The sequence below is a fragment of the Leucoraja erinacea genome, chromosome 20 (assembly GCF_028641065.1).
Source record: "Leucoraja erinacea ecotype New England chromosome 20, Leri_hhj_1, whole genome shotgun sequence".
Taxonomy (NCBI): domain Eukaryota; kingdom Metazoa; phylum Chordata; class Chondrichthyes; order Rajiformes; family Rajidae; genus Leucoraja; species Leucoraja erinaceus.
The window spans coordinates 18,760,751-18,774,276 of record NC_073396.1 but is presented as its reverse complement, the minus strand read 5'-3'; the positions used below and the strand labels follow the sequence as shown (position 1 = coordinate 18,774,276).

The window sequence follows — 13,526 nt, the reverse complement described above, 5'->3', positions numbered from 1 at the left end:
TTCCAAAATTCACATGTGAGTAATTACTGTGTATCACAAACAAGGGTCCCGGCTCTGATCACTGTGGTGCACCACTGTTCACACGCTTCCAATCAGAAAAACATGCTTCCACCTCGATCCTCTGCCTCCCATCATCAAGACAAGTTTGGATCCAATTAGCCATAGAACCTATGTGCCTGTCTACCATGCAGGACCTTGTCAAATGCCTTACCGTGGGCAACATCTACTGCCCTCTCTTCACCAATTTTCATAAGTTACCTCCTCACTCAATCAACTCAGTAAAAGAGGATTGCCTTTTGTATTGTATCTATTTTTTATTCTGAATAAACTATATTTTTGGAGAAAAGAAATGCGGGCCTGGAGATTTATCCTTTCATGCTTTCCAAGACATCCACCTTGTTCACTTTCATAATACTGACCTGCTCCAGGTTACCAGCACACCCCACCCTGAACACATTATCTTCCACATCCTTACCATGGTGAATACAGGTGAGAAGTGTTTGTTTATCATCTTGTCCATGTTCCCAGGCTTCACACACCTGGTCCATAAGATTACTCTAAATTCCCTGTCTGCACTCTTGCGCCCATTAGAGTCACAGAATAACAAAGTTAGATCTCACAGAAACAGGCCCTTCGGTCCAACTCATTCATACTAACTATGATGCCAGTCTAAACTACTATCATTTGTAACATTGGAACCTCTAAACTTTTCCTGTCCCTCTACCCATCCAAACATATTTTAAAAGTTGTTATTGTGCTTGCTTCATCTACTTTCTCTGGCAGTTTGTTTCATATATCATCACCCTCTGTATGAGGAAATTGCCCCTCAGTTACCTATTAAATCGTTCCTTCCTCGCCTTAAACACACGTTCTCTAGTCGTTGATTCTGCTACCCTGGAAAAAAAGATTCTGCAGTCACCCTTTCTATGCCACTCGTGATTTTAGACACCTCTGTAAAGTCAGCTCTCAGTCTCCTTCGCTAAGGAATAATATCCTAGCCTAGCATCAATCGTTCTCTGCAGCTCAGGCCTTCAAGTTCTGGCAACATTCTTGTAAATCTTATTTGCACTCCCAGCTTTGCGATAACCTTCCTTTAGCAGGGTAACCAAGGCTATGGACAATACAGCAAGTACAGCCTCATGAATGTCTTATACAACTGCAACATAACATCCCAGCTCCTATACTCAGCACCCTGACTGATGCCAAATGCATTATTCACCAACCCCTCCACTTGGATAGGACATATCCCCTGCATGTCACTTACCCTGCAAAAGAATGACAGGTGTTCTTCCACTGTCAGGTTGTCGAACAGGACATCATTCTGTGGGCATAGTCCAAGGCTCTGGCGTACGAGTGCCATGTCCTTGCAGATATTGAACCCGTTAATGTGGGCAGTGCCACTTGTAGGAGGAAAAAGTCCTAAAAACCAGGAGAGCAAGTCACTGGTTTAGACAATAGACAATAGGTGCAATAGAATGACAGTAGGCCATTCAGCCCTTTGAGCCAGCACCACAATTCAATGCGATCATGGCTGATCATCTCCAATCAGTACCCCGTTCCTGCCTTCTTCCAATTTCCCCAGACTCCGCTATCTTTAAGAGCCCTATCTAGCTCTCTCTTGAAAGTATCTAGAGAACCCGGTCTCCACGCCTTTCGAGGCAGAGAATTCCACAGATTCATTCTTTGAATGACACAGCTCAAAATCCCAACCCAATCTTCACTGCAGGGGCTGCCCCACCCTTACTCTTTCACTCATTGTTCTATTTCGGGACATGACAATAAAACACTCTTGACTCTTGAGGCATTTCCTCAGGCAAGGCTGATTCCATTCCACTCCAGTTCTGAGTGGGAAGCTGAGGTCCAATTGGAACCTGTCTCCTCTATCACACATGAGGCTTGATGGGATGGTTGGGGAACAGGGGGGGGGGGGAAAAGAGACTGAGTGCTTCCTCTACCATTTACCCCAGTCTCTCGATGAATGGACTCAAAGTGCCCAGCACCATCCCAAAAGCCAGGAAATGGTGGGATGTTGCAGTTTTTTCAAGGAGGCGTTGAGAACATCCTTGATTCACTTCTTCTGTCCTAGTAATCTCCTGCTGTGATGGAGCAAGAGTATCACTAAGAGTAGAGTGTTGTTTTTGGAAGTTTGTGGTCAGAGGTGCACAATATGACCTGTGCATCAGACCAGACTGGATATAATCAAAAACGGTCCATTCATTAATTAGGGTATTGTCTGATTTACCTCCACCTTATTGTGGACACTGACCTTTATCTATGGAACTGATGCACTACAACGCTGAGAATTATATTCAGCACTCTGTATCTTCTCCTTTGTTCTACCTATTGTACCCGAGTGACCTGATTGTATGTTTGGTGTATATGAACTGTTTGGATAGAATGCAAAACAAAGCTTTTCACTGTACCTCGGTACACATGACAATAATATACCTAAATCTTGCAGTGGATGTGGAGGGTTTGCAGCAGCAACATTGGTAGTGGTTCTCCTGCACTTTCCACAATATGCTCATGGAAAACATAGTCCACGTCCCACCATGAAATTCGCCATTGCCTTTAAAATGCCTTTGGCCATCGTAGGACCATGGACTTGCCCTCCTAACGCTTTGGACATGGACTCCCCATCACCCTATCAAAGCCCATGTCCCATTGTCCTGCTATCATTGTTCTAAGCTCCACCGTTTCCCCTTCTGGACTTCTACAAATGCTGAATAATTTCAACGGCTGTAAGTGACTGCTCTCCCTCCCCTCACCTCTTGCCTCCCTTGTTCACCCAGAGAGCAGTGTAATATCCTGGGCTCACCTGTCAGCATGGACAGGGTGGTGGTCTTCCCTGCTCCGTTGTGGCCCAGCAACACCGAGATCTGTCCTTTGTACAGGTTCACAGTCAGACCGGAAACTGCTATCTTCATGTGGTTTCCAGTGTAGAATACCTGCAGAATGCAGAAGTATTAGCTGACATCTGCAGAAAGCTCAGTTCACATGGACATTGGTGTCTTAAGGTTTGCCTCAAACTTCATTCACTCTTGAACCCAACCTGTTACAGACAGCACAGAAACAGGCCCTTTGGCCCACATCGAGCTTCACACACCCATTCACACCAAATTCTTATATTCTGCCTTTTCTGGACATATCGAGGATTGGACTTTCATCCAATTCTGATTGAGAAAGAGCCTGGGCCAACACACACATCTCAGCCAAACTTTACCTTGCTTAAGGCTTTGATTTTGATCCCAGCCTCAAGATCAGACTGGTCGTCCTCAATGTACTCGTTGTTCTGGGTCGTCTCAGGCACCTCCTCCTCCTGATGGCTGACTTTGACGTACATGGTTCTCGGTGTCTTGAGCCAGTACGAGGGCTGGGGAGACACCACAGGTTAAGGAACGTTACCTTGGCTTAATTACCTGCTGAATATCTCCTTGTGACATTGTGTCTGGCATTGGGAGGCAGCAGCTCCACCAGCTACACCACCGTGCCACCCACAATTTGAGGATGACGACTTTTCAGCTGATGCTTCTTGACCTGATAGTAACTAGCTGGTTAGGCAACTTGCTCAGCATGGAAGAGGTGGGCCGAAGGGCCTATTTCCATGGTCTATGTAGCTGTTCGCTACTTCATGGGTTTTCTGTCCTTGCTTGATAACACCACTGTGCGGCACCCTTGGATATTTTATTAGGATAAAGGGCGCTGTAAAATACAACTTATCGGTGTGGAACTTCACAGATGCTGCCTGGCCCTCTGAGATACTGCAGAACATTGTGTTTTGCTCAATGGTGAGGCTGGATGATCAGGCCCAGCTGAATGTGGGTGTTGTGGCTGGAGCAGAGACCTGGGCAACAGTTAATGATGGGTGAGTCGAGTGGGTAAAGGAATAAGGAATACAGAGACGTGGAGGTATAGACCACATTACAACTACAACTCCCACCCCCGCTACAACTTGCCGCAGCTTCAATGTGATTCAATACTTTGAAGCGACTTACCAAGATGAAAAAGTACCAGACCTCGGGTATTCCGTACTCCCCTGGGAACACTGCCTCCACATACCAGGTGATCAGGCCATACAACAAAGAATCAAATATCAGCATGCCAATCACATCAAACATGGTGAAATTGTCATCCACGGTGACCGGTTGGTTAATGGTTGACCATTGAATACCTGGACCTTCAAACAAACACACAGAAAATCAGTAAGAAAACTGGCCACACAAAATGCTCATGCCTTAGAATGAATGTGGTATTTTCCTGCCACAGACTGGGAAGGCCATATCTCCACTTCCTGCTCTGTAGACATCCCCTTTCTTCACCTTAGCCCACAATTATTTATAAGCATTGTCTTACAAATGTTGGAAGATGCCTGGGATGAAACCGGTTGCTTGCAATAGACTGGAACTGAGACTCAAGGCAGCATCTGTGGAGGGAAAGGATAGGCGACGTTTCTGGTCTGAAGAAGGGTCCCAACCCGAAACGTCATCTGTCCATTTCCTCCATAGAGGCTGTCGGAATCGCAGGGTTACTCCAGGTCTTTGCTGTTTGCTCAAGGTTCCAGTATCTGCAGTTTCTTGTTTCTATACGAAGGTCATTAAGGTCGCTAAACTATGGTGAACGATGTGGGCGTGGGGTAATTCCATGAATTACCGCCATTTACCTTCTTAAGCAAAGGAAAAGCAATGGACACTCTCCAGATTTTTGGAACATCACTTGTGGCTGGAGAGGATACAAAGACACTGTATCTGTCATTGTCCTCTCTTGCTTCTCTCAATAAGGGGGATCAATCCCATTAGGCCAGGGGGATAATGTACGGCAAGAGTCACAACATCTTCTCCTTGATATTGAAATGCCCTACCCTCTTACTGCTCTCACTATTCCTATGTCTAGTTTATTATTGTCATGTGTCCCGAGGTATAGTGAAAAGCTTTATTGCAATCCATCCAGTCAAAGAAATGACTATACGCAGGCACTGAGTATAAGAGTTAGTCCGTAATGTTAGTTGTACAAGATGTTGCTTCAGCAACACCTGGAGCACTGCATGCAGCTCTGGTCACCACGCTGTAGGAAAGATATGGTTAAACTAAACAAAGTACAGAAAATTATTCACAAGGATGTTTGTGGATTGGAGGGCTTGGGTTGTAAGGAGAGGGTGGCTAGGCTGGTCAGCTTTCCCTGGTGTGAAGGAGGCAGAGAGGTGATATGATAGACGTATTAATAATGTAGATAGCCAGAGATTCTTTCCCATGGTAGGAGTGTCCAAACCTGAAGGCCGTAGGTTTAAGGTGTGAAGGAGTAGATTTAAAGGGGATCTAAGGGTTAGTTCTTTCTGACAAAGAGTAGTTGGTGTTTGGAATGAGTTGCCAGAGAAGGTGGTGGAGGCAGGAACAATAACACATTTAAGAGGCATCAGGGCAGGAATGAACAGAGCATAGAAGGAAATAGACACAAAATGCTGCAGTAACACAGTGCTTCAGACGGAAGAAGGGTCTCGACCCTATTCTTTTTCTCCAGAGACCCGCTGAGTTACTCCAGCATTTTTTGTCTATCTGCGGTGTAACCCAGCATGTTCAGTTCCTTCCTACACAGAGCAGAGGAGGATATGGAATTAATGCATGTAAATGTGATTAGTATAGACAGGCATGATCGTTGGCTTAGACAGGGTGACAAATTTATGGCTCCACGACAAATGAATCAAAAACATTCTCAAAATTCTTACCTTTGCCTTCGAACATGCCAATTAGCTGACAGCCCATTGCCATTGCAACATTGGATAATAAGCACGACGCTATTTTCTGGGGGAAGGTCATAGCGGGATAACGTGGGATGATGAAAAAGTAGGGGATGTACATTAGGAAGTACAGGAATCCACTGACCGCTGCACCTACGTTGGCTGAAATACAGGAAGGAACCAGATAGGAATCACACGCACACAGCACCTTCCCACACAGACAGGGCAAGGACCACTCCCAGGCCCTGCCATCACCCCTAAGGCCAGTATTATTGCCTATCCCACATCTGCTCATGACAGGTGGGGTGACCCAGGTAGTCAGTTTCAGCGTTAGATTCAGCAACAATGAAGGAACAGTGATATGTTTCCAAGTCACGATGGCATGCGACTTGGAGGGGAACCTGCAGGTGGTGATAAAAAGGACAAGCTGGAGGAACTCAGTATCAGGCTGTATATGTGGATGGAGAGTAATGGATGATGTTTTGGCTTGAGACCTTGCAATAGGATGAGAGCGCTGAGCGAGGGTAGCCAGGGGGAGAGATGAGATGGGGGCTGGTGGGTGATGTGAGGATGATGGACAGATAGAGCCAAGTCTCAGCCGCAGCGTAACTAGCCAGCCCGCCTAATGAGGGCAAGCTATGTATAATAAACAGAGATCCCAACACTTTCAGTCAGGAAACTACCCTCTATCAATACCTGCCTTCTATGACCCAGACATCTTAGGATTCAATTTACCAACTCACCATGGATCCCATGTGACTTAATCTTATGGATCAGCCTACACATGGACCTCGTCAAATGCTTTACTCAAGTCCATGTAGGCAAAATCCTGCCCCATCCTCAATCATCATCGAAGAATTCAACTCAAATTTGAGACATGATCTCCCCCGTACAAAACCATGCTGACTATCCCCTAATAAGTCCATACTTTTCCAAATGCGAGTAAATATTATCCCATGGAACCTTCTCTAATAACTTCCCTACCACTGACGTGAAATTCACTGATCTGCAAAACCACGAAAAAACGTGAATTTAATAAATCAGACCTGTCACTCAGACGGAGTTTACGTGGCTGGTCTGGTCACTCTCACTGGGAACATGTTGCCTCACTTACCTTTGGAGAAGAACACGCTGATCATGAAGCTGTATGAAATTGTTGATACGGCAAAGAGCAGCAGAAAGAAGAATATCAACGTGGGGTCACTGTTCTGCAGGACCGCTCTGTGATTCAGCAGCTGCCGAGGGAAGTGTTAAAACCATTAGAGTTATCCGGCTACAGCACAGAAACAGGCTCTTCGGCGCAACATATCCATGCCGACCAAGTTGCCTGTGCTAGTCTCATTTGCCTGTGCCTGATCCGTACCCTCCGAACTATTCTGTTCCGTCTTTTAACTTTTAACTGTCGACCTCCTTTAGACCGTCCATACCCAGACACCATAGCAACAATCCCATCTTCACATTAGTTCCACATCCGCATTAGTTCTGATCCTTTTGCTCCAAATCCACCCCCCTCTCCCCCCTCCTGCCCCCACACCCCATTCTACAACTATCCTTTCCTTAGCATCTGAGAAGATTCAGCATGTCCACTAGGATTCTCTCAAACTTCTTCAGATACAATTTGAAATATTCCGATGGGATGTATCTCAGCCTGGAATGGCAACTGCACTGCTCTTGACCGCCTGAACCTGCAGTGTGGTGAACACAGCCTAGTCCATCACAGGCTCATTACTTCCTTCTATCCAGTCCATCTTCATGGTGTGCTGCAATAGGAAGGCTGGGAGTACCATAGAAACATAGAAAATAGGCGCAGGAGGAGGCCATTCGGCCCTTCGAGCCAGCACCGCCATTCATTGTGATCATGGCTGATCGTCCCCTATCAATAACCCGTGCCTGCCTTCTCCCCACATCCCTTGACTCCACTAGCCCATAGAGCTCTATTTAACTCTTAAATCCATCCAGTGACTTGGCCTCCACTGCCCTCTGTGGCAGGGAATTCCATAAATTCACAACTCTCTGGGTGAAAAAGTTTTTTCTCACCTCAGTCTAAAATGACCTCCCCTTTATTCTAAGACTGTGGCCCCTGGTTCTGGACTCGCCCAACATTGGGAACATTTTTCCTGCATCTAGCTTGTCCAGTCCTTATATATGTTTCTATAAGATATCCCCTCATCCTTCTAAACTCCAGTGAATACAAGCCTAACCTTTTCAATCTTTCCTAATACGACAGTCCCGCCATCCCAGGGATCAATCTCGTGAACCTACGCTGCACTGCCTCAATCACAAGGATGTCCTTCCTCAAATTAGGAGACCAAAACTGTACACAATACTCCAGATGTGGTCTTACCAGAGCCCTATACAACTGGAGAAGAACCTCTTTACTCCTATACTGAAATCCTCTTGTTATGAAGGCCAACATTCCATTAGCTTTCTTCACTGCCTGCTGTACCTGGAAGCCAACTTTCAGTGACCGGTGTACAAGGATGTCCAGGTCTCGCTGCACCTCCCCCTTACCTAACCTAACCCCATTGAGATAATAATCTGCCCCCTTGTTTTTGCCGCCAAAGTGGATAACCTTACATTTATCTATATTATACTGCATCTGCCGCGCATCTGCCCACTCACTCAGCCTGTCCAGGTAACCCTGCAACCTCCTAACATCCTCTTCACAGTTCACACTGCCACCCAGCTTTGTGTCAAACTGTCACCCAAGTTCACACTGCCACTCAAACTTGCTAGTGTTGCTCCTAATTCCTTCTTCCAAATCATTAATATATATATGGTAAACAGTTGCGGCCCCAACACCGAGCCTTGCGGCACTCCACTTGCCACTGCCTGCCATTCTGAAAAGGACCCGTTCACTCCTACTCTTTGCTTCCGGTCTGCCAACCAATTTTCTATCCATGTCAACACCCTACCCCCAATACCATGTGCTCTAATTTTAGTCACCAGTCTCCCGTGCGGGACTTTATCAAAGGCTTTCTGAAAGTCTAGATACACTACATCCACTGGCACCCCATCATCCATTTTACTTGTCACATCCTCAAAAAATTCCAGAAGATTAGTCAAGCATGATTTCCCCTTCATAAATCTATGTTGACTTGGACTAATCCTTTTACTGCTATCCAAATGCCCCATTATTACCTCTTTAATGATTGACTCCAGCATCTTTCCCACCACCGAAGTCAGGCTAACTGGTCTGCAATTCCCCGTTTTCTCTCTCACTCCTTTCTTGAAAAGTTGGATAACATTAGCTAACCTCCAATCCACAGGAACTGATCCTGAATCTATTGAACGTTGGAAAATTATCACCAATGCGTCCACTAATTTCTAGAGCCACCTCCCCGAGGACCCTTGGATGCAGACCATCAGGCCCAGGGGGATTTTATCATCCTTCTGTCCCATTAGCCTACCCAATGAAATTTTCTTTCAGTTCCTCTACCCCCTTAGATCCTCTGTCCTCCAGTACATCTGGGAGATTGTTTATGTCTTCCTTAGTGAAGACAGATCCGAAGTACCTATTCAACTCTTCTGCCATTTCCTTGTTGCCCATAATAATTTCACCCGTGTCCGCCTTCAAGGGACCCACATTTGACTTTGTTACTCTTTTTCTCTTAACATATCTGAAGAAGCTTTTACTGTCCTTCTTTATATTCCTGGCCAGCTTCCCTTCGTACGTCATCTTTTCAGCCCGTATTGCCCGTTTTGTTTCCTTCTGTTGTCCTATGAAAGTTTCCCAATCCTCTGGCTTCCGGCTACTCTTTGCTGTGTTATACATCTTTCCTTTTAGTTTTATTCTATCCCCAACTTCTCTTGTCAGCCACGGTTGCCTCCTACTCCCCTTAGAATCTTTCTTCCTTTTTGGAATGAAATGATCCTGCGTCTTCCGGATTATGCCCAGAAATTCCTGCCATTCCTGCCATCAGTTCCTCCACCTCTCTACTTTCAGTCTGAAGAAGAGTTCCAACCCAAAAAGTCACCCATTCTTTTTCTCCAGAGTTGCTGCCTGACCTGGTGAGTTACTGCAGCACTTTGTGTCTATTTTCAGTCTAAACCAGCATCTGCACTTCTGTCCTAAAAGCTTGGAAATATTGTCAAGGATGCATGACACTCTGGCCATTCCCTTTTCTCTCTTCTACCTACTGGGAGAAGGCACAGGAGCTTTAAAGCCTAGATGTCCAGACTTAAGATCAGCTTCTTCCCCACGGCTGGCAGAGCTTGGGTCAGCGGAGCCCGCGGCTGGGGCCTGGGTCGGCGCCACGGAGGTGTCTGGTGGACCCAGCAGTGACAGTGGTGAGGTCAGTGTTGCGGTTGAGTGTAGCACTCTCTCAATACTTCCCCTCTGGCAGTGTAGTACTCCCTCAGCACTGCCCCTCTGGCACCATTTGATCAGGATGCATCATAGCATGGTTTTGGGAACAGCTCCATCCAAGACCACAAAACATTGCAGAGAATTGTGGATGCAGCCCAGACCATCATGCAAACCAACCTTCCTTCCATTGACTCCATCTACACCTCATGCTACCTCGGCGAGGCCACAAGCATAATCACGGATGTCACACCCCAGACACTCCCTCTTCTGTACCTCTTGTCTGAGGGTACAGAAGTGTGAAAATGCACACCTCCAGATTTAGGGACAGTTTCTTCCCAGCTGTAATCAGGCAACTGAACCATCCTATCACCAACTAGAGAGCGGTCCTGGGCTACATCTACCTCATTGGAGACCCTCGGACTATTTTTAATTTAACTTTACTGGACTTTATCTTGCACTAACCGTTATTCCATTTATCCTGTATCTGTATACTGTGGTCGGCTCAATTGTAATCATGTATAATCTTTCCGCTGACTGGATAGCATGCAAAAAAAAGCCTTGTACTCCACCTCGGTACACGTGATAATAAACTAAACTAAACTACTGCCCCTTTGACAGAACAGCGCCATCTTGGTTCCTGAATGGAAATGTGGAAAGTACCTACCTTTATACAGAGCAGAAGAGTCATGAGTAAAACTGAACTAACGAGGAAAAGGTAGAACTTGAGGAACCAGGCCAGCCAGTGAAGCCAGTTATTCAGTCCCATCATCTTCATGTATTCCTGAGGGAACAAAGGCATGTCACGTTGCATCTCGTCATCATAGCAGTGGCTTCACACATTACTGATGAGAAGGGGCTGGAAACAATTATTAGGTGAAGCCTGTAATCAATTGCAGAACGCACCCACTGACTGGTTGGGAACAGGCCTGGTGACCATGTCCAGAACCGCCCTCATTACTGGATCCAGAATCCATCCAGTCACTGACTCCAAAACCTGTGCAGTTGCTATTCCATATTCTGGGAGAGTGTGGTACACACTGGTCCCAGGCCAAGAATGTGTCTGGCCATCGGACCCAACTCCCTTCACCCTGATTCAGAGCTTGTCCCTCACCCAGATTCAGAAACACCGGCCTTCCCCCTGAATCACTGCCTGCCCTACCCCTTGATCCAGAACATATCTGTTGTGCTGCTACACATAAGAATCAAATTATTCTGTTTCACGACATATGACAATAAAACATTCTTGACTCTTCTCCCGTTCCAGAATTGATTTAGAACCCTCACCCCAATCTAGAACTCCTCATCCCAATCCAGAACCATCTCCCCTGATCCACAACCCACGCCCCCTGCAATCCACAACCCAGCCCACCGCTGTACCTGGAACCCGCCCCGTTTCCATTCCTTTCACCCACATGCTCCCTGCACCTTACCTTCTGCTTGGTCTCTTTCTCCAGCACAATGGCTTTGGTGACGTTGAGCGTGGTGTAGGTGAAGCTCAACATGACCAGCAGCGAGAGCTGGGTCTGGATGGCCAGGATGAAGACATCGTCGTTGTAGGGGGGAAACGGGAACCGCAGCATCTCCATCGACAGAGAGCTCAGCAAACTGGCTTTCTCCGCGCTGGCGTGGTACTTGATGATGGCTTTGTCCGTCGCAAACTGTGTGGCCAAGAATCCCTCGCGGTAATAGCCTTGAAGAAACCAAAGCATACACTCACAGCACATTCCTCAACAGCCTGTGATACATCTTACCCTTCATCTCTATGTCTGCTAAGACATCTTAAGCACCTGGAACAGTTTCTTCCCCTCTGCTATCAGGCTTCTGGACGGTCCAACCATAAGCTAGGGTACTGTCTGATTCATCTCAACCTCATTGCAGATATTGGAATTTGTCTCTGGAACTGGTGCACTACAATGATGAGAACAGTAATCTGCACTCTGTATCTTCCTCTTTGCTGCCACCAGCATAATCAAGGACAAGTCGCACCTTGGCCACTCTTTCTTCTCCCCTCTCCCATTGGCCAAAAGGTATAGAAGTGTGAAAACGCACACCTCCAGATTCTGGGATAGATTCAACAACCAGAGAGCAGTCCTGAACCACATATCTACCTCATTGGAGACCCTTGGACTATCTTTGATCCGACTTTACTGAGTTTATCTTCCATTAAATGTTATTTGCGTTATTCCCTTTACCATGTATCTGTACACTGTGGATAACTCGAATGTAATCATGTATTGCCTTTGTGGTTGTCTGAGGTGCACCAACTTTTCCTGCCTGCCCCACACTTGCCTGTCCCACACACACACACACGCGCCATGTAGGACAGAATTCCCTGCTATTAGCACTTCTCTTCAGCCAACACTTGTCTCAGTCTAAGTCTCTGTATCTGCCTTTGTCTTTGCCCGAGCCGCTCCACGTTTCCCAGCCAGCATGCGCTACACACTAACACTCGCTTGTACCATTCAGGGCCCAGTTCCCTGCTATTAACTCTCCTCATATAGATCATTAGATTATTAATAATAAAGAATAATATTATTAAGAGTTCCTTTCACAGCGTGTGGGGCCAGCGGTAAAGTTGCGGGGATGGCAGGAGTGTTGAGAAGGTGGTGGTTGGCGGGTCACTACTGGGCGGAAGGCTGGCTGCTCCGTCCCGGTCTCTCTCTCTCTCTCATGTATTGCCTTTTGGCCGACTGATTAACACGCAACAAAAGCTTTTCACTGTACCTCAGTACACGTGACAATAAACTAAACTCACTATCATTAACTCAGATCAGACAATAGATTACTTGAATTTGACTATGTAGCGCATATCTGATCGTTTTTTTGATAGCAGCACAAAGGTTTTCACTGTACCTCAATACACCTGACAATAATTAACCCAGATCTAAACATCCTCCTTTTAAAAGATCACATGCTCTGGAATATTCTCATCCTCCCCCTTGATATCTGCAATGTCCAAAAGTGGGATACTACAGAATTAGTGTCAGTGGGTAATCGATAGTCGGCCTGTTTCCATGCTGTGCCTCTACACTAAATGGTCAAATAAACTCAAGGTTGAGATTGAATCCGGCTCACTGAGTCTGTGAGGTAGCCGCTCTCCATTTGTGCCATTGCACCAGTCAATGTTTTCCATTCTCTGTACCTGCCATATATATGCCTCCCTTTATCAAGCTCTTCAAATCCCCTGACATCTAGAGAACCCTGGACTTGCTGTCCTTAAGCGCCTGTCCCACGAGCATGCAACTGCATGCGGCAAGCGTGACCAAACCGGAAGCGCGGGCCGCGCGGAGGTCGAGTGATCCCCGTACAGGGCCTGTCCCACTAGCATGCGACTGCATGCGGTGAGCGCGACCAAACTGGAAGCGGGGGCTGCGAGTAAGTCAAGTGATCCCGTACGATTTGACGTGAAGTTCAAGCGAAGTCCGCGGGAAGTTCGCACTAGGCGTACGCCGTCAAGATGCTGAGTATGGCGTCAAGACGCTGCGT

The 13,526-nt window shown here is 46.6% G+C and overlaps 1 protein-coding gene across 1 annotated transcript in view; it reads right to left on the bottom strand.

Annotated features, from left to right (window-relative positions):
- Positions 1–13,526, bottom strand: part of abca3b (ATP-binding cassette, sub-family A (ABC1), member 3b) — a 46,526-nt gene that overhangs the window by 20,950 nt on the left and 12,050 nt on the right. The window contains exons 6-13 of the mRNA XM_055651458.1: positions 11,471–11,730; positions 10,705–10,821; positions 6,846–6,966; positions 5,720–5,893; positions 3,996–4,177; positions 3,224–3,373; positions 2,819–2,948; positions 1,265–1,419 (exon numbers count right to left, since the gene is read on the bottom strand). Coding sequence (XP_055507433.1) covers positions 1,265–1,419; positions 2,819–2,948; positions 3,224–3,373; positions 3,996–4,177; positions 5,720–5,893; positions 6,846–6,966; positions 10,705–10,821; positions 11,471–11,730 — 1,289 coding nt within the window. The remainder of the gene's footprint in view (positions 1–1,264; positions 1,420–2,818; positions 2,949–3,223; positions 3,374–3,995; positions 4,178–5,719; positions 5,894–6,845; positions 6,967–10,704; positions 10,822–11,470; positions 11,731–13,526) is intronic.